The sequence below is a fragment of the Mesoplodon densirostris genome, chromosome 20 (assembly GCF_025265405.1).
Source record: "Mesoplodon densirostris isolate mMesDen1 chromosome 20, mMesDen1 primary haplotype, whole genome shotgun sequence".
In the NCBI taxonomy this organism is placed as follows: Eukaryota; Metazoa; Chordata; class Mammalia; order Artiodactyla; family Ziphiidae; genus Mesoplodon; species Mesoplodon densirostris.
In genome coordinates, this window is record NC_082680.1 from 32,041,478 (window position 1) to 32,061,383 (window position 19,906).

At 50.0% G+C, this 19,906-nt stretch overlaps 1 protein-coding gene across 3 annotated transcripts; it reads left to right on the forward strand.

Annotated features, from left to right (window-relative positions):
• Positions 1-6,219: 6,219 nt before the first annotated feature.
• GINS4 (GINS complex subunit 4) lies at positions 6,220-19,519 on the forward strand. Of its 3 annotated transcripts, none has more exons than XM_060086037.1 (8): positions 6,220-6,383; positions 6,987-7,155; positions 11,689-11,775; positions 12,591-12,704; positions 15,642-15,739; positions 15,904-15,992; positions 18,329-18,419; positions 18,509-19,519. In XM_060086037.1, exons 2-8 carry the CDS (start codon positions 7,060-7,062, stop codon positions 18,603-18,605), a joined length of 672 nt encoding a protein of 223 aa, XP_059942020.1. In that variant the 5' UTR covers positions 6,220-6,383; positions 6,987-7,059; the 3' UTR covers positions 18,606-19,519. The 3 variants fall into 3 exon arrangements, with proteins under 3 accessions (XP_059942020.1, XP_059942019.1, XP_059942021.1); XM_060086036.1 differs by having other exon boundaries at positions 7,041-7,155; XM_060086038.1 differs by having other exon boundaries at positions 7,041-7,155; positions 19,277-19,519.
• Positions 19,520-19,906: the final 387 nt, after the last annotated feature.

A 19,906-nucleotide genomic window follows, 5' to 3' on the forward strand; every position in this document is an offset into this window, starting at 1 on the left:
ACTTCCTTAGGGAGTCTGCTATAGGCTGAATGTTTGTGTTCCCCCAAAATTCACATGTTGAGACCCTAACCCCTGAGGTGATGGTACTAGAAGGTGGGACTTTTAGGAGGTGATTAAATCATGAGGGTGGGGCTCTCATGAATGAGATTAGTGCCCATATAAAAGCAGCCCAGAAAGCTCCACTGTCCCTCCCACCATGTAAGGTCACAGTGAAAAGACAGCCATTTGGAAGCCCTCACCAGACACTGACTTTGTTGGCACCATGACGTTGGACATCCCAGCCTCCAGACTGTGAGAAACAAATTTCTGTTCTTTATAAGACACCTACTCTATGGTATTTTGTTATAGCAGCCTGAATGGACAACCATCTAAAATGTCCTTCCTCTTAATGTTCTATATGTGTTACCCAGCTTTATTTTATCACCACCTGACAAACAATTGATATTTGTTTATTGTCTGTCTCCCATCATATGGTTTGTGTTTCCTATTCACTGCTTTACCTCTAGCACCTACACAGGGCCTGGCAGTAGATACTCAAGTATCACTAGATGCTCAGAAATATTTGTTGAATGAAGAAATGAATGCACGTGGGAATGAGGGGTGCCATGCTAGATTTGGGGATACCTTCAGGGAATTCACAACCTAATAGGAGAAACGGACATTTTAACACTGCCATATACTGTGATAAATGCTATATCAGAATAGTGTAAGGTATAGTGTAAGGTATATACACTGACCTAATTGCTAGGGATGGTTTCACAGAGGAAGAGCTACCTCGGCTGAGTCCTGAAGGATGCGTACAAGTTCGTTAGGTGGTTACAGGGAAAGAGAGAAGCCTAGAAAGAGGGAACAGGAGGTGCAAAGAGAGGAGACAAAATCCCTCATGTCCCTGAGCAGTTCCACATGAAGGGAGCAAAGAGGGTATAAGGGGGAAACACTGAATAACAAGAAGATCAACAGTGCTGCTTTCAGAGCATGACTCAAATCATACAACCTCCCGACTCCTCTCAGGGGACTCCCTCTAGCCTCCAACAACCCGCTTCCCTGCAGTGTCTAAGCCTGAGGTGTTCTGTCCACGCTCCTCCAAGGAAAGCTTCAAGAGTGGACGAGAGGGCTTCCCTGGTGGCGCAGTGGTTGAGAGTCCGCCTGCCGATGCAGGGGACACAGGTTCGTGCCCTGGTCCGGGAAGATCCCACATGCCGCGGAGCGGCTGAGCCCGTGAGCCATGGCCGCTGAGCCTGCGCGTCCGGAGCTTGTGCTCCGCAACAGGAGAGGCCACAACAGTGAGAGGCCCGCGTACCGAAAAAAAGAAAGAAAGAAAGAAAAAAGAGTGGACGAGAGAACGTAATCTTACACTCTGCCCGAGGAGTTGCCAGCCTTGGCTGGTGTCGGCCTCTGCTTCCTCGTTAACAAAGCTCAGGCAAAGTGAGAAGACAACATCTACAGCTTTGCCCGGGGCTGGGGAGCCTTCATAAGAGCTGAAGTCAAAGCCAGATGCTCTATTTCCTGGGTCAGCTTTCTTTTCAGAAGATGGGTTCCCCTCCACAGCAAACTGACTCTTTTTGTTATTCCTAAGGCTCATTCTGGGCTTGGGAGGAAAAAAAGCATCCTCCCATCAACCATAAGGCAACAAGACACAAAGGTGGAGGTCGCGTCTGTGCTAGAAACTAGAAACACATTAAGACCGAACTAAGGAAAGAGGGTCTCACCATGCTCCTACAAGGGAGCAGGTAGGAGAATAGAGCATTAAAGCTTTGTACCTGCTTTTTTTTTTTTTTTTTTTTGGCTAAACAATAGTACAAAGCCACATTATTCTTGAAACTGTGATCACAAAGCTTAGAAGAGATTTGAAAAGTTTATATCTTTATTGGAAACATATATAGGTTAATTCAATGTGCTTTAAAGATGGAATTTGAGTAAGGGATGAGGAGCTATAAAGTCTGAGGGGTTAAAGAGGAATTAGAAATATCATGCACTGCCCAGATTTTACATTTTTCAGGGCTCTGACCCCCTGAGTTTTCCAGCATCTCAGCCATACAACTGCGTATGGGGTTTTACCATCGGCCAGAAAAACACTTACAATTCACCAATCGACAGCTTTCCTTGTGAGGCTAAAAGGAAATATTCTAAGAGTACTTTTCTGCTTTCCTTAAAAATGCAAACCGCCCTCTTCCTTTCCTACCCTTAGGCCAAGTCTTCATTCATTCAGAACAACTGGGGCTTAAACTCTGCTTAACAAATACACTCCCCAAGACTCAGTGCTTTGCTTCTGAGGGTATCAAGACCAAGAATGTGATGGAATTTAGAGGAAGGAAACATTGAGAAACAGCTGTTGACCAAATGAGCAAGGGCAGTGATGATACATGAACAGTAATGATGGTATTACTTTGTATTTAGAAAGCATCATCTTCAAAAAGGCTCACGGTACTGTATAGATATGTATATGTTGTCTTTTATCCTTAGTGATTGAAAAAAATTAGGACCATTCTTATTAATGCATACTTCCATACCTAACCACATATATTTTGGCTGTTTCCATTTGCCTTGTCTTTAAGTGCAATCAACTCCTTCATTGAGCAGTATCTGGAAATTGCATTGACTTTCTTCAATTGTACAGGGTCCTATTTTCTGTATCCTCTTCACCGTTGGGCACTAGCTTCTTCCTTCTTTTGCTATGTTGGTAGCTTCATGTTTTACTCATCTGAATTCATGCTGGCGTGTTCACTTGCTCTTTTCATCATCAGAACTTGCCTATAAATTCTGTCCTGCAATTCCATACATCACCATCAAACTTTACCCTCCTGCTATCATAACTTACGTAATTCTCTTTTTCACGTGATCATTTTCATGAAAGGCGTTCCATTTGCACGGCTATGTAATTATTTTTTAAAACTTCTTGACAATGGGGCTACGTCCACCAGATGTTCCTGATTTTTCTCTCCATTCAACGTAATGTAACTTAAGTCGGGTCATTTCTCCCACCTTCTTGAACTTCACAGGCCAACCGTCCCACCAGAAGTTTGTGCTGCTCGCCCACAGGCAGCTCTGTAGATCCTCTTTGGATGTCTCCTTCAATGCTCCTTCTTTACATAGCAGAAATTGTTCTCTGCCAACTCATTTTTTTTTCCAACTCATTTGACTCTAGAGTGATTTTATCTGATGAATATTAGTTGGAACCAAAGATCTTAGAAGCAAAAGCGGGGGGGGGGGCCCAATTATGTATCTATCCCTCTGCCTTCAGGAAGGCACATCTTGTTCTCACTGGACAGGCAGTACAACCGATCGAAGCCCAAAGAAGTGATGTGTCCCAGGTCACGGCCCTGTTTAGTAAGGAAGCAGGAGCTGGACACCAGCTCCCCAGCTGGGGCATAACAGGAGACCAGGGTGGCAGTTGGCACCATGGAAGGGAAGACTCTGAGTGAGCAAACTTAGCAATGGGTACTCATACAGGGAAGTCATCGGTGAGTGGACTCCAATCTAGAACACTTAAGGAATATTTGGAAAGACCATTGCAAAGCTATGTAGGAATGAGAATTATGGAAGAATGGGATTGTGCTCAGAGACTAATGTTCACGTCCTCTAAGGCTGATTAAAAACCACCCAAAATGGACTTCCCTGGTGGCGCAGTGGTTAAGAATCCGCCTGCCAATGTAGGGACACGGGTTCGATCCCTGGTCTGGGAAGATCCTACATGCCGCGGAGCAACTAAGCCCGCAAGCCACAACTACTGAGCCTGCGCTCTAGAGCCCATGTGCCACAACTACCGAGCCTGCGTGCCACAACTACTGAAGCCCGAGCACCTAGAGCCCATGTTCCTCAACAAGAGAACACTGCAATGAGAAGCCCATGCACTGCAACTAGAGAAAGCCTGTGATAGCAACGAACACCCAATGCAGCCAAAAAATTTTTTTAAATAAATAAAAAAAAAACACCCAAAACTTAGGGCCTTAAAACAACTATATTTTGCTCACAAATCTGCAATCTGGGCAGTGCTCTGCTGGGATGGCTTGTTTCTGCTCCCTTAGGGTCAGCTGGGGTCGCTCAAAGTCTAAGAGCTAGAACCGTCTGAAGGCTCCTTCGACTCAGACATCTGAAGGACAGAACAGCTGGGGTTCCTTGGACATGGCTCTCCATCTCTAAGTGACCTTTCCACGTGGACCTTCCATGGCAGCTGCAGGACAGCCAGACATCTTACCTGTCGGCTCATGGCTCCCAAGGGATGCAGCTCAAGAAAGACAGTGGGTGGAAGCTGCACCACCTTTCACGACTCAGCTCCGGAAGCCGTTCAGCATCACTTCTGCCACGTTCTCTTGGTCCAGGCAGTTACAAAGATCTTCCCAGATTAAAGAGGAGAGATCACAACCAGCAATCCCATTCCTGGGCATATATCCAGACAAAACTCTAATTCAAAAAGATATACCCCTGTGTTCATATCAGCACTATTTACAATAGCCAGGACATGGAAACAACCCAAGTGCCCACCGACAAACGAATGGATAAAGAAGATGTGGTATATATATACAATGGAATACTACTCAGCCATATAAAAGAATGAAATAATGCCATTTGAAGCAACATGGATGGACCTAGAGATGATCATACTGAGTGAAGTGAGTCAGACAGAGAAAAACAAAACCATATGATATCACTTATGTGGAATCTAAAATATGACACAAATGAACTTCTCTATGAAACAGAAACAGACTCAGACAGGATTCAGAGTTTGGGATTAGCAGATACAAACTATTACAGAGAGAACGGATAAACAACAGGTCCTACCAGATAGCACAGAAAACTATATTCAGTATCCTGGGATAAATCATAATGGAAAAGAATACGAAAAAGAATCTGTATGTATATATGTATATATATATATATATAACTTAATCACTTTGCTGTACAGCAGAAATGAACACAATTGTAAATCAACTATACTTCAACAAAATAAGATTTTTTTAAAAAGGGGAGATCACAAACTCCACCTCTTGACGGAGAGGTGGGAGCAGAAGGTTCAGGATAAGACTGATGTCAGAGCAGCTCTCTTGGGAAAACACAACTTGCCACAACTAAAAACCACTGGGTCACCAACCACTGCAACACAGAATTGAAATGGACCTGGAAAAGGCCATCATCTGTCATTAACAAAACTCGTTCTGCAAGCACAGCTCAAAGGGCCCTTCCCTTGGAATACCTCTTTGCTGTCCCCAGCTTCCTCAGCCCTTTGTAAATATGTCCACTCTCTCACTCAGTATATTCTATTGTAATTATTTTTATAACACTATTGTAATCAGGCAGGTACTACCCAATCGGTCAATTAGCCGGACTTTTTTCTAATCACATCACAAAGCATCTTCAGATTGGTGGGGAAGAGACACTTCTAGGGGGGCCAGAAGCGACACTTTGCACAGAAAACAAAGGAGAGCGGAAAGAAAAGCATCAGCAATTCAGAGATGAAAAACTATAATCACACAAAGGAAAAAAAAAAATATATATATATATATATCTTTGCCCTACAGTAAAGGCAGAAGGCATAAACTGTAAATGTCAAAATAACCTAGAGAGCAGCTGGGATGGAAGCATTACCTAAAGCTATGGTTCTCCAAGCTCACCTGCCTCAGAATCACCTGATGAAACTGTTGAACGTCTCCCCCCTCCTCCCCCACCCCCCGCTAGTTCCCGATTCCGCAGGTCTTGGATTGGCCTGAGAACTTGCATTTTTCTCGGGTCCCAGCCGATTTGTTGCTGGTGGTCAGGTACCGCGTTTTAAGAACCACTCGCCTAAAGTCTTTTAGAGCTGGGAGTAGTGGCCACAGGTGCAGCCCCTGCAGATATGCGGTAACCAGAAGGGCCACCAGAGAAGTGGGTGGAGAAGACGACCCAAGAGGTGGAAGCGGCCTGATTTATCACAGCCCACCTCTCTGTAGGCCCGGCTACCGGCCAGAGCACACGCGGACGGCTGCAACCGGTGGCGGGAAGGCCCACGCCGCCGGAGCCCCCAGCCGCGGTGACCAGGCGCCTCCTGCCGACGGTCCTTGGGAGGTGTCATCCTGCACCGCACACCCTAGCCGGGACGAGGTGGGCGGGGCCCAACTCGGGCCCGCCTCCATTCCGGAAGTGCCCCATCGGGGACGCAATTCCCGCCCCCAGGGTGGGCGGCGCCGTCTGGCCGTGATTGGTCAGCCCCGTCCGTGCGCAGTGACGTTGAGTCCGGACGGGAAGTGTCCAAGAGGAGCGCGGGAGCTGAGAGGTGGAGGGTTAGCTGCGTCCCGGAAAGGCCTTTCGCGGACCGTTCTGCGGCCGGTGCTCCTCGGGCTGCTTCCCGCGAGCGTCCGGCCCTCGCTACCCGCCAACCCGGGGTGCCTTCGCAGCCTGCCCAGGCCCGGGTGAGCGTCCGAGTGGGACCGCTGGGAGTGCGCGCGCGTGTTGCGCGCGCGCGCGCGCCTGGAGGGAGGCGGTGACCCTGTGTTCGTGGCCCCGGGAGGCGAGCGGGAGCATTGTGCTCTCGGTGTCCCTAAGGCTCCGGGGACGCGCCCTCGTCCCCACCACCCGCCTTCCTAAGCCCTTTGGGTCACCGACCGGACAGATGTTGCTGGGCCTTGTGGCTCCAGGAAACGGGCATGGATTGGTTCTCCCAGCAATTTTATTTGCCTGCTCTTAGTGAAGAGCCGTGCTGAGCGCAGGGGCTGCACAGGTCACTGTGTCCCCAGTCCTTAGAGGTGCAAGGATTCATATTAGAGCTGAAGTGAACGCAGCCCCCGAGGAGAGGACCTCCTCCTGGAAGGCAAACAGATAATTACTGCAGGGTGTGGTAGGTGCTCAATTCAGGGTGCACGTGGAAGCCCTTGTAAGGAGTGATCGCTTTGAGAAATTGATCCCTGACCTAAGATTTGAAGAAAGAGATGAAGAATTACAAAACCAAAACCTGTGAATTCCCTAGCCACTGCCAGTGAGCCTCTACAACCGTAGTAAACCTTTCCCTTTTCCAGGTTCTTGAAAAGAAGTGGAACGCACAGCATAGTATGGGTTCTTTTATTTATTAGGTTCCTGGTTTCAGAGAAGATGACAGAGGAACTGGATCTCTCGGGACAGGACTCTGATGCGGGGAGTGAGGAGGTGGTCCTGACCCCTGCAGAGCTCATTGACAGGCTGGAACAGGTAAGCAGCCCAAACAGAATCCCCCTGCTCCAAGCTCAGCCTTTTTATTTAGTCCAGCTGTGCAAATGTCAGGAATCAGGAAATGAGATGGAACTCTAGGCTTATTTCAAGAGAAGAGAGACCGCATCTTACCGTCTACACAGAAATAGGAAGCAGGGGGACAGCCGGATAGAAACCTCATAATGTCAGACACAAAATTCTCAAGTGGGGCCAGACAGGGTCAGCTTTGGGGACATTTACGAGAACAGCTCACAGAGCAAAGGATCTGCTTGGTATTTGTGGGTACCGCAGAAGTGCTTGGTAGAGACTTGTAAGGTCTAGAAAGTGCTGAAACACCTTCTTTAGGAGAAAACTGGTCTTATTCTTCCTTTTCCTCCAAATACTTCCTTTTGTCCACCGTTCTGTATGTTTCCACTGCTTACCTCAAACCACTTCTGGGCCGTTTCTCCTTTTAGTCATAATCGCTGTGGCTTATTGAGTATTTCCTGCGTGCCAGGGCTCTTCCCAATTGTTGTCTCAGGAGGCCTTGGTAGTTTCGGAGTTCAGACTACCTGTGTTTAGATCCCTGCATGCCACTCGTTTTTTTTTTTTTTAATTTTATAATTAAAAAAATTTTTTTTTGGCTGCGTCAGGTCTTCATTGCTGCACGCGGGCTTTCTCCAGTTGCGGCAAGCGGGGGCTACTCTTCGTTGTGGTGCACGGGCTTCTCTCATTGAGGTGGCTTCTCTTATCGCGGAGCACAGGCTCTAGGCGCGCGGGCTTCAGTAGTTGCAGCATGCAGGCTCAGTAGCTGTGGCGCGTGGGCTTCAGTAGTTGTGGCACACGGGCTTAGTTGCTCTGCGGCATGTGGGGTCTTCCCGGACCAGGGCTTGACCCCGTGTCCCCTGCATTGGCAGGCGGATTCTTAACCACTGCGCCACCAGGGAAGCCCCCACTCGTCTGTTTTACAACTTCGGCGGGTTGTATAGCTTGTCTCTAGCACTTCCTTGACTGTCAGTGGAGGTAGTAATAGCGGCTGCCTCACAGAGCTGTTGTGAGGATGAAATGGGGTATTATGTGTGAAGAGCTCAGAGTGTTGTCTGACGTGTGTTAGGTGCGAGTGGTCATAATCAGTACAGCACCGCCCTGAGGCAAGCACGATTGTCATCTCCATTTTACAGATGAGGAAACTGAGGCTTAGAGATGAGAGGTCTAAAGTAACTTGCCGAGGTCACACAACGGAGCCAGGATGTGAACCAGGTCTCTTTGATGTACTACACCTGCTGCCTTCTTCTTCTCCCTCTCACCGCCCCTTTCCAGAGCTCTCTCATGTTTGTTACTTTAGGATTCTTCATTCTTTCCTACCATTACATGCCATCGTGAGTGATAAAACGCAAGGAAGGTCATTTAAAAATGATGTCTCAGACCTTTTTAAGAATCTGGTGAAACCTCTGGCCCTCCCTCCCAGAATAATGCACATATACACCCGTGCAGAACTTTGCATGTAATTTCAGGAGATTCACAGGCACCCTGAAAATTTAAAACCCAATGAGATATCACTTATACCCATCCGAGTGGCAGAAATGAAACAGGTGAACAGTATAAAGGGTTGTCAAGGATGTAGAGAATTTAGCACACTTGTATACCACGGTGTGCATGTAAATTGGTACAGTCACTTAAAAAAAATAATGTTATTTTCTGGTCAGGTTAAAGAAGGCACACGTGTCTTTTGGCCGAATTATTCTGGGTGCATACCTAGAGTACGGCATATACACATAACGAGGGAGAAAAACAGCAGTAAAATGAGTAAAAGCTCCTGCCACAGCATGGACAGCTGTCAGGAGCATCACATGGAAGAAGAAAAGATAAGTTGCTGAAGAAACCGTCTGTGTACCGTTCAAACCCTTGCAAAGCTGTCGTCCAGGGCAGAGCTTGCCAGCTTGGTGGTGCTGCACACGCTGAGGCTCTGCAAAGGCTCAGATGCTGACCCTCGCCCTCCAGGTCAGCCGGGCCCAGAGTGCTGGCCTCTTCTGGGTGTCCTCAGGGCTCCCTGGGAGGGAGCCCAAGGAGGGTGGGGTCTGGCGGCCTTGGGAGTGGGTGAGCAGGCGTCACACCTGTGACCTGATGCTCTCCTGCCCGGAGGGCAGCCACCGCCTGCACAGCTGCTGTGTAGCATGGCCTCGGGGCCGGCCTGAAAGGCCACTGATGAGCACAGCTCCGGGAGCATACGTAGGATACTCTTGAATGCTGGTAAAAATACGACTTAAAACTTGGTACCTAAAATGCAAAGTTCCTCATTGTAATGGTCGTATTCGTTTGCTAAGGCTGCCTAACAAAGTGCCACAGACTGGGTGGCTTTGCTGACAGAAATTTATCTCTTCAGTTCTGGAGGCTCTTCTGTCTGAGACGAGATCAAGGTGTTGACACGGTTGGTCTCCTCTGAGGCCTCTCTCCTGGACTTGGAGACGGCCGTCTTCTGTGTCCTCATGTGCTCTGTCTTCTCTGTAGACAATTTCCCATAGAGAGTGAATGTACATAAAGAAAAGAAGGTACCAGGGACTGAGCCTTGGGAAACTCCGTGTCTGTGTTCTCTTCTCCTCCTACAAGGACACCAGCCGTATTGGATTAGGGCCCATCTCATGACCGCCTTTTAACCTAACTACCTCGTTAGAAGACCGCATCTCCAAATCCAGTCACATTCTGAGGTGCTGGGAGTTCGGGCTCTAACGTACAAATCGGCAGGTGGAGGCGGCACAGTTTCACCCGTAACAGTGATAAACAGGTTGTCGTTAAAATTTTTTCAATGCAGTCATTTCAAACAGAGAACTTGATTATTTTTAAAAAGACTGTGAACTTAAATCCAAGTTTCCCCCTAAAAATTTTGAAAAGATTTTATTTGAGCACTTTGTACTAATATAAACTTTGCCCTACTGTTATATGTTTTATTACCGTGATTTCATACTGCAAATGAGAAATCTCCCCCAAGTCTACTCCACTTTACCCAGTATACCATACAGTGCTATCATTTCTTTGAGTGCCCTGTCGTGGAAAGGTTGGTAAGCACCATGTAGAGATAAAAACAGAAGTAATGAAACCACAGGAAATTAATCACTAAATTCAGGCTAATGATCACCTCTGAGGAGGGAGGGGACACAAGGGGACTTGTAAAATGATGATGATATTCTTTAATGAAGCTATGTGCCCATAGGTGTTTATCAGTACTATGTATCTCATAAATATTTTTGTACCTATTCAGTATTTAATAAAGTCAGGTAAAAAGAAAACCTGGGCTTCCCTGGTGGCACAGTGGTTAAGAATCTGCCTGCCAATGCAGGGGACGTGGGTTCGAGCCCTGGTCTGGGAACTAAGATCCCAGATGCCGCAGAGCAACTAAGCCCCTGCGCCACAACTACTGAGCCTGCGCTCTAGAGCCCGTGAGCCACAACTACTGAACCCACGTGCCACAACTACTGAAGCCAGCACGCCTAGAGCCTGTGCTCCGCAACAAGAGAAGCCACCGCAATGAGAAGCCCGTGCACTGCAACAAAGAGTAGCCCCCGCTTGCTGCAACGAGAGAAAGCCCATGTGCAGCAACGAAGACCCAATGCAGCCAAAAATAAATAAAATAAAATAAATAAATTTATTTTAAAAAAAAGAAAATCTCCTGCTTTATAAGTTCTCTCTGACAGTTTGATCTTTTCTCATTCATTATGCTACTTGAAAAGACAGATTGTCTTTCTGGTTAATTTTATATATCTGCAACACTATTCCAGAAGCTTGAGCACCTGAAAAAAAATGTTATGATAGTAGCAATACTGGTATTTAATAATGCGTCTGAATGGTGATAATTGGAGAAGCAGAGACTTAAGTGTGTCAGAATGAATAACTGGAGTGTGCTTGGCCTGTAACTCTGAGCTATGCTAGAACTCAATTTCCTGTGATTGAAAGATAAGTACAGCTTCCTCAGTCACCAGTGGATACTTCAGTTCCCTAAGCCTTGGTAATTTCTGAAACATACCAAGCATCTGGGCCTAAGTCATAAATTAGGGATTTAACGTCTTAGTCCAAAAACTGCTTAATAGATAAATCTCCATTTCCTTTGTGATCGTTTGTACTCTTGGGCAGTTAGTAAATAACGTGATCTGTGTTTTCTCATCAACAAGGTAAGGATAACTGTATCCATTTCATCTCAGTTATGATAGTGATGAATGAAAAAATTATAAAGTGCTCTGAGCTGAATGGGCGGGCACTGGTGCCCCCTGGTGGGCAATAGCAGATACAGACACTGGTGCCCGGTGACAGGTGCCGAGTGGACACCAGGTAGGGTTACTCTCAGCCATAGGTGTACTGACAACACAGCCTTTCCACTAAAGGAAATAAAAAAGCCATCATTAAACATAGCTTGTCTTCAAAGCATTTCCAGTATTTCCAACCGATACACAGTTTCTTTGCCGAGGCGGCTGTGATTTTAGGGGTGAGTACTGACTCACAGGCTTATTTTGCTCCATTGTGAGTAATGCCCCTCTGTGCGTTTTTCGGGCATTGTTTTTTTAGGCCTGGATGAATGAAAAGTTTGCCCCTGAGCTGCTGGAAAACAAGTCGGAAATCGTGGAGTGTGTCATGGATCAGCTGCAGCACATGGTAAGAGGTGCCTCCCTCAGCGTTCAGAGGAGGGCAGCTTAGAAGGTGTGTCGGCATGGTGGGAGGCCGTAGGCTGACAGCAAATCTGTTTCGTGGGGCCCAGCCTAGTTTGGGCTTTTTTTTTCTCTTTTAATGTTGAATTATCTACATTTACAAAGCCTGGGAGTTCCTGTGAACATCTGGCTGTCAGCTTCTAAAAACCTGTCCTCAGCATTCCTGCATTTGTACGCGAGAACAGCTGACCAGAGCAGGGTAGGGACCGCCCCTTCCAATGTGCTCCCCAAGCCCCCAGCTCCTGGCTGCCCACCTTTCTCAGGTACCTTACCTGCCTGGCCCCGAAGCCTCTGAGTGTGTGGCCCTTGCCTTAGATGAGCCGGGCTTTGGTCACTGACAGCCTCAGGGTAGCTTTGAAACGCTGGTCTTTTACAGTTTCTCAACTGGTGTTTTAACTACTTTCAAGACCCTTTAGACATTTCTTCTGTCTGCTGCCGTCCTTTACACTCGGGTTGGGGTTCTTCTGGGCCCTTCTGACCAGCCAGATTCAGATTCTATTGAAGTGGTCATTTTCTAAAAGTAAACGAGTGCTGTCTGCACTTCATGTCGTGAGACTGTGGTCATGTATTGCTTGTGTAGTTAATAAATTAGAAGGAGATGCGAGCCCTTAAACGATGAGTTTTTTGTTCTCCTCTGACCTAAATGTAGCCTCTGAGTCCTTAACGTTGCCAATGATGATGGGCCGCGCGCTGATTGAACAAAAAAAGTCATTAGTCTCTGACTCTCAGGTTTCTTACAAACTTCTTTTTCTCTGTTAACAGGAAGAAAATCTCAGGAGGGCCAAGAAGGGGGACCTGAAGGTCGGCATCCACCAGATGGAGATGGAGAGGATCCGCTTCGTCCTGAGCAGCTACCTGAGATGTCGGCTCACGAAGGTTGGGGGGCAGCTGTCGTGCAGACTGAGGGTCCTGGGAGGAGCCGGGAGGGTCCAGGGCCCGCAGGTGCTGCTGAGGCCCCACGTCAGGGGAGCCAGAGTCGGGAGGAGAAGCATCGATGGCACGGTTGGCTCCCACCTCCAGGGACACTGTTAGTCTGTCTGCTGCGCGAACGGCGCCCCCCCGGAGGGACCGTCGGGTGATGCTGAGCGTGGAGGTATTGGCAGTGGGTGAACAGGGAATACTGACCAGAGGGGACCTGGTTTTAAGAACTGTTTTGCATCTGTCGTTAAGTCAGTGTCAAGTGGACCGTGCTAATGACATTCAGCTATATCTCTGTGGCCGTCTAACTTATAAAAATGAAACGGCAAAACATGCTTATTTTCAGTGACGTCTGTTTTAAACCTGGAAGTTCTTACCTCCTTGAAGTTTCTTTTAATTTGGCTCCAATTGTCCTCTTAGTTATTACAAAGCAAATACGCTTGATTCTTGAACACCATGGGTGTGAACTGCGTGGGTCCACTGATACACAGAAGTTTTTCAATAAATATTTGCTGTAAAGTGATGCGAGGTTGGTTGAATCCAGATGCAGACCCAGGGATACGGAGGGCCGACTGCAAGGTGCGGGGAGGGGAGGGCTTGGCACACTCAAGCCCCGAGTTGTTCAAGGGTCAGCCGTACCCTCTACCATGTGGACGCGCTTCAGAGACTGAAGACAGCTCAGAAGGCTCTTGAGAGCCCTCTCAGCTAAACATTGCAGCCGTTTATTTCCATTTACTCTCCTGGTCTCTTCCCTTAAAAGGTTTATCAGTACCTTCTTAAATTATCCCACCTACAGTGGAACAGAGTTCCCGTTGTAGTTTGGTCACTTTTGTGAAAAGCAGGATGATCACTTCCCTTGTGGATATCAGACTGGTAGTAACGCCACCCAGTGTCTTGTAGTGTCTGATGGACACGTCACCCGGGGTTCATTCCGCACTCACCACGAGCACCACCTCTTTTGAAGTTTTTAAGCTGTTGTGATTATTATTACGCCATCCCGTCACTATCCTGTATTTCCATGGCTTGATTTTTGACCCTTCAGTGTAGGCCTCAATACTTGTCCCTCTTCAGCTTCTTTTTTTGGGCCATTTCCCTGGTCTCTGGATCCCAATCTTGTCACCTAGCGTATTAGTTATTTCAGCAAGTTGGATGAATGTGTCATCAAAGGTCTTATCTGGTTCGTTAGTAGGACCGGGCCAGTGGTCGCTGTCCTGCCAGAGCCTTCCCCGCTGATTGGCGTCTGTCAGTTGAGTCCGTGTTCTTCTTTCGCTCATTTATGTGTCTCCTAGTCTGTGCTGTCACCCAGCACCCCCGCTACAGCTTGTCCACAAGGACGTTAAAGACATCATCACGCATTTTGAAAAACTTGAGACGCGCTACGCCTCTCCCCACCCTCAGCTGCCAGGCCGCTCAGCTTTTTGCGGTGTGTGGTGAGGTGAACGCTCTTCACGCGCACCGCTGCTTTCCTTTGAGTTCACAAACCGTCTGTCTGTAAGGCCACGTACAACGTGAAGGACGCTGATGTGTGTTGGCAGAGTCCCCTCCTTTGTATTTTTGAAAATCAAGAAATGTGTCTGCCTCTAATCTTTCCCACCTCTTCTGAACTCAGTGACTCTGAGATTCTGAAGTGGCGTGTAGTTTTAGTGCATAAAGTGATAGAGTAGCAGCGGTGATCCGCATAGGACAGGAGAAGGTGCTTCACACACTCAGACTCCGTACAGACGAGAATTTAGTTCATCCCAGAGCACAGTCCGTCCGAGCCGGGAGACCTCACCGCTGTAAGGATAAGTGCTGCCTTACCTGGGCCTTCAGCTCCTCCTCGCCGTCATCGTGGTCCTGCTCGCAGAGAGCGTTTCCCTGGCGGAGGTGATCGTGAGAGCTCTGACTCCAGACGAGGCTGCCTTTCCTGTTTCCTGACCACACACCTTTCTGTAGCTTTTAGCTTTGTTGTCGTTTCTGGTAGTTCTTAGCATGCTTCCCAAGCCTCACCTCATTGTGGGTTTTATCCTTGCTGGTTATATTGTTTCTTTTGTTGTTGTTAATAAATGTATAACTTTATGAATTTATTTATTTATTTTTGGCGGCATTGGGTCTTCGTTGCTGGGCACGAGCTTTCTCTAGTTGCAGTGAGCGGGGGCTACTCTTCATTGCGGTGCACAGGCTTCTCGTTGCAGTGGCTTCTCTTGTTGCGGAGCACAGGCTCTAGGCACGTGGGCTCAGTAGTTGTGGCTTGCAGGCTCAGTAGTTGTGGCGCATGGGCTCAGTAGTTGTGGCTCGCAGGCTCTAGAGCGCAGGCTCAGTAGTTGTGGTGCATGGGCTTAGTTGCTCCATGGCATGTGAGATCTTCCTGGACCAGGGCTCAAACCCGTGTCCCCTGCATTGGCAGGCGGATTCTTAACCACTGCGCCACCAGGGAAGTCCCTGGTTATAGTTTTATAATCGAGCGTCACTCTCTGCTTAAATGTTCTGCGTGTGTCTCTCCAGCCTCTGTATCTGTTTCACTTCACAGGTTGTACAGTTGTGTCTGTACAATGACACAGAAGTGCTGGGTAACAGCCCCTTCCTTTCTCTTAACTTCCATTTCCAATTGTCTCACCAGAGTTTCTTTCATGAAAGCCTCTCATCCTTTTTAAACTGTCTTCCTTTTTTGAGCCCTGACCTTTGCTCCAAATTCTCTGAAACCCGCCTTCGTGAAGTCCAGTGTGTAAGTCTTATGATTAGAAAGAGTCTCAACCATGAAAACGTGTCATTTTAAGAGTCACTTTCTAGATTAACCTCGACCTGTTTCAGAAAACTAGCATGTGTGCCACTGGAATCAGGCGAGACCTTCGATGACACACTTGATCAAACTTGCTGATGGCAAAAAGCGTTGACAGGTGTCTCCTGTCCCCACAGATAGAGAAGTTTTTCCCTCACGTCCTTGAAAAGGAGAAGACACGCCGTGAGGGGGAGCCTTCCAGCCTTTCTCCGGAAGAGTTTGCCTTTGCCAGAGAGTGAGTAAGCAGCGAGCGTGGGGCCCGCCTTTATTTCCCTGGCTTGCCAGTGTGAGTTTGGTGGTTGTGTCCCTGAGGCCAGTCGCAGGGCCACTGCTGTTGGCCTTATAGCCCTGGTGGCTCCGGGGCGTGTCGTCACTGCGATGTGGCTTTGTGTGTTTCAGGTACATGGCTAACACAGAGACCTACCTGAAGAACGTTGCCTTAAAGCACATGCCTCCTAATTTACAGAAGGTGGACCTCTTGAGGGCAGGTGGGCAGAGCATTCTCCTTTCGGACGTCCCGAGGGGCCGTAGTTTACACGCCACGTATCTCCAGGTGCCTTAGCATAGCGTCTTCATCTCCACTCCCTTCTCTCGAACATGGGCAAATAGGTGCATAGATAAGTCAACAGAAAAGAGACAGAGGGGAAGGGTTCTGGGTTAAAAACCAAGAATTGTGAAAAGCAGGCGCCAGGGTACCGATTGCAGCATCACTTTTGTGTTCTTCCGGTTCGGAGGAAATTCTCGTAGCTGCCACGGTAAGTGCAGACTCACCCGCGTACGCAGTCACCTCCTGAGGGTCCGTGCTGTGCTCAGCTCCTCTGGGCGAGGAAGATGCCGGGGTCTCTGGTCTCCGGGGGCAGCAGCGTCCCCCTCACAGGTTCCAGGCCATGCAGGGCCTGTCTCCTCCCGGGGGGACGCTAGCTGGAGGCCTGGACACCTCCGGGGATCCCTCAGGGCTCCTGATCTTCGGTTGTGAGCAGCCTCCCGTCTGTGGGAAGGAGAGCAGGACAGACGGCAGGGAGGCGCCAGGGAGGGAAGCACGGCCATCTCCTCTGCCTCTCGCCCCCTTGCTTGGTCCCCCGAAAGTCTGCCAAGCCAAGGGGGGGGCCCTGGTGGTAACCCCTAACCTTGGATCAGCCAGCAGGGCCCCTGGCGCGTGGCCTCCAGTCCACCTCCCTGGTCTTCCCCAGCTCGCCATGTCCACACAGGACCTCACGGGGGCCTGGAGTCCACGGGTTCCCAAGCTGAGTCCAGGACAGCCGAGCCCTGAGCGTCCCTCGCCGACCCAGCCCGGGGGCCGCGCTCTGAGCCCTGCCGCTGGCGGGGGACTTAGCCCCGGCTGCCACAGCTAAGTACCACCGGCAGCACGGGGGCGCCTGACCAGCCGGCCTGGATCTTCTCACAGATCTGGAGGCCGGAGTCCACGGTCAAGGTGCTGACAGTGTTGGCTTCCCTGAGCCCCCCTCCTTGGCTCGCAGGCGGCCGCCCCCGCTCATGCACCCTGCTGTCTGTCCCTCTCCTCGTCAGGGTGCATCAGGACCCCACCCTGATGTCTTCATTTTGCCTCTTTAGAGGCCTGGTTTCCAAATCCATTCCCGTCCTGAAGTACTGGGGTTCGGGGCTTCAGCGTGTCATTGTGGAGGGGACACCAGGAGCAAGCCCACCGCGTGCCGGGCTTGTGGAACTCTGAACTGGTCGTTTTGGTGAACCTGCCTGAGGGACACAGGAGGCCCAGTCCGTGTCTAGTTCGGCCACTTTCGTTTGCACTTACGAGTGGAGCAAGGACCGTGTCCCCAATCATTGCCCGGCACCACCTGGCGTATCCAGTTGAGCCGGGTCCAGGCCGTTGCCCCAGAGCTGCTTCTACCTGATGCTGGCCAACACCTCCTAACGCTCATGTGTCGCTTGTCCTGGGTCCCTTCCAAGGACCAGAGCTGGGCGCCTAGGGCTGGAGCTGTACGGGAGCCAGCCTGCCCAAGTGAGATCAGAGCCTTGCTCACTTAGCCCAGATGCCCCCTGGAGCACGGAGACCACAATGGCAGGGTTGTGGAAGGGCGTTGTAGCCTAACATCCTTCGAGGGTCTCCTCAAATCAGCAGCCGCCCAGTGGGCCCAGCTGACCCTGCTGAAGTTGGTGTCTCTGGCAGGCCCAGAACCCCCGAGCAGCCCAGGGGACCCTCCCCGGACCTTTGCGGTCAGTTATCCTGACCCCCCTCCCGTAGACGGGGAACCGAGGGCAGCCCCACACCTGAGCTGGGCTCTGAACACTGAGTTGTCCGGTGGGTTCTCCGGACCCCGCAGGTGATGGGGTCCTCGGCACAAACGGAGCCGCAGGCAGGGAAGGTCTGGAGGAGCTGCCAGCGCGGGGCACTTCTGGTGAAGTGCTGGCTGGTGGTAGGGAGGGAGGGATGCTTACGGCGCGCAGCCCGTATTCATCTCCCTGACATTCAAGGCCGTCGCCGTGTGAGCCCGTCCCCCTAACATCCTGTCCTCCCACCCTTTATACAGACATACTTTCTGGCCCGATCCACACACTCGGTCCTCCTAAGACGCCCTGCGTGTCTCTCCCATGGCCCTCACCCTTCCTCCCAGGCGCCCTGCAGGTCTTATGGCCTCATCCCTTGTCAAATGAGCGGGTGCCGTGTGCAACCTTGAGGGAAGTATGCTGTTTCTAGAAGGAGCCAGATCTCTCCTCAGATCCCTGCCCCCAAGATGCTTTTACATCAGGGGTCCCTTTGTGCCTGAGGCAGTTAATCCCAGCAGCTTCTCCATCCCGATCTTGTCAGCTGAGCATTTTCTGATCACACTATCTGTCGTCCTGGCAGTTCCCAAACCAGATCTGGATTCGTATGTGTTTCTGAGGGTGAAAGAGCGACAAGAAAACATACTGGTAGAACCGGAAATAGATGAGCAGAGGTGAGTGGCGTTCGCGTTGTGGACGGTGGGAAACGCTCCTCCCCGTGGGGCTGCAGCCGAGCTCCGCGGGCACGTTGTTCCTTTTCCAGGGACTATGTGATCGACCTGGAGGAGGGCTCACAGCACTTGATGCGATACAAAACCATCGCACCCCTGGTCGCTTCTGGAGCCGTACAGCTGATTTAAAACCGGAAGCAGCTAACCAAGTGTGAGGACGTGGCACGTTGGAGAGCGTATTTGGAAACCCCACGTGTCAGCCGGTGCCCGAGGACGGGGACTTTTCCCGGCAGTGCCATGGGTCACTGGGGCATTGAGATCCGCTCGGGGCAGATCCCTCCCTGGCTGCTCCAGCCAGGATCAGCAGGTGGGGTCATCGCTCCGCCGACCCCGCGGCTGGGCAGGGACACGGAAGCGCCCTTCGTGGTGGTGTTTGAACTGAGGAAAGTGAGGCCGAGGGGGTGCGTAGAAAGGCCTCGCTGCCTGTGATGAGGGGACTGGTGGGCCCCGGCCTGACAGCGGCAGGAGCGCTCCCTCAGCCCTCCTGGTAGGAAGAGTGTACATAGATGAAACCGTGTGGCCGCCCTGTATAGTATGTCACTGACTCGTGTAAACTCATCTCACACTTAAAGCCAATGCTTTAAGTGCCTAACTGAGCATCACAGCCAATAAACTAGTAACTAGGTCTCGGTTTCGTGGCAGAAGGAGCCCATGGGCCGTTCCCAGCGTGTCGTCTAGTGAGGTGCGTCCTCCCCGCGGCGAACTGCAGCATCGGGTGGTCTCCCAGACCAGCCTGCAGGCCATCTGCCGGCCTTGACCGGGGCCCCGGAGGCAGATAAGCAGCAGCTGTTCCTTTTTAGGCTCTTCACTTTCTCAAGGGGAATGGATGAAATTAAACTTGGTGAGTGGACAGTGTCTCGGTGACACCCGAGGAGGGATGTACACAGATGAATCGTCTTCCCTTGAAACATGATACAGAGCAACTGCCTTCCATTCTTTCTTGCTCGATGCAAAGGCAGGTTTTCATCTACATGATGTTGGCTCTTGGAGTCATCAGTGTGATATTGCTGTCGTTTGCAAGAGAAATCACTAAGTGAAAGCAAGGAAGGTTTTATTCATTAATAAAAACATTTTCTATCTCACGCAGTGCTTTGTTTTCTCCAGAGCGTTTTCACCCTCTTCAGCCATTCATTAAATAAATGTGCAGTGAGCATACAGTGTGCTGGGCACAGTCCACCACACGGGGGCTCCAAGCCAGAATGAGATGGTCACTGACCCTGCTCAGGTGGGAGAAGTGCCTTGAAGAGAATTAGAACGGGGGTCTCACCAGCATGACTGACTGGGTGCCCTGAGAGGCTCTCACTGAATTAGGCTGAGGTCTGAATAACAAGAAGGGGCCAGACACAGAACTCGAAAGGCTTTCCAGGCAGAAAAGGCAGCTTGTGCAAAGGCCCTGAGGCAGAAACGAATTCTACCTGCAGTCGGTGTGG

What these genes read in the sequence shown, in the direction of transcription:
- GINS4 (XM_060086037.1), top strand. Translation starts at nt 7,060, where the DNA reads ATGACAGAGGAACTGGATCTCTCGGGACAGGACTCTGATGCGGGGAGT. An exon ending in GGTGGACCTCTTGAGGGCAG is followed by an intron (nt 15,993 to 18,328) that starts GTGGGCAGAGCA and finishes TCGTCCTGGCAG; the next exon opens with TTCCCAAACCAGATCTGGAT. An exon ending in CCGGAAATAGATGAGCAGAG is followed by an intron (nt 18,420 to 18,508) that starts GTGAGTGGCGTT and finishes TTCCTTTTCCAG; the next exon opens with GGACTATGTGATCGACCTGG.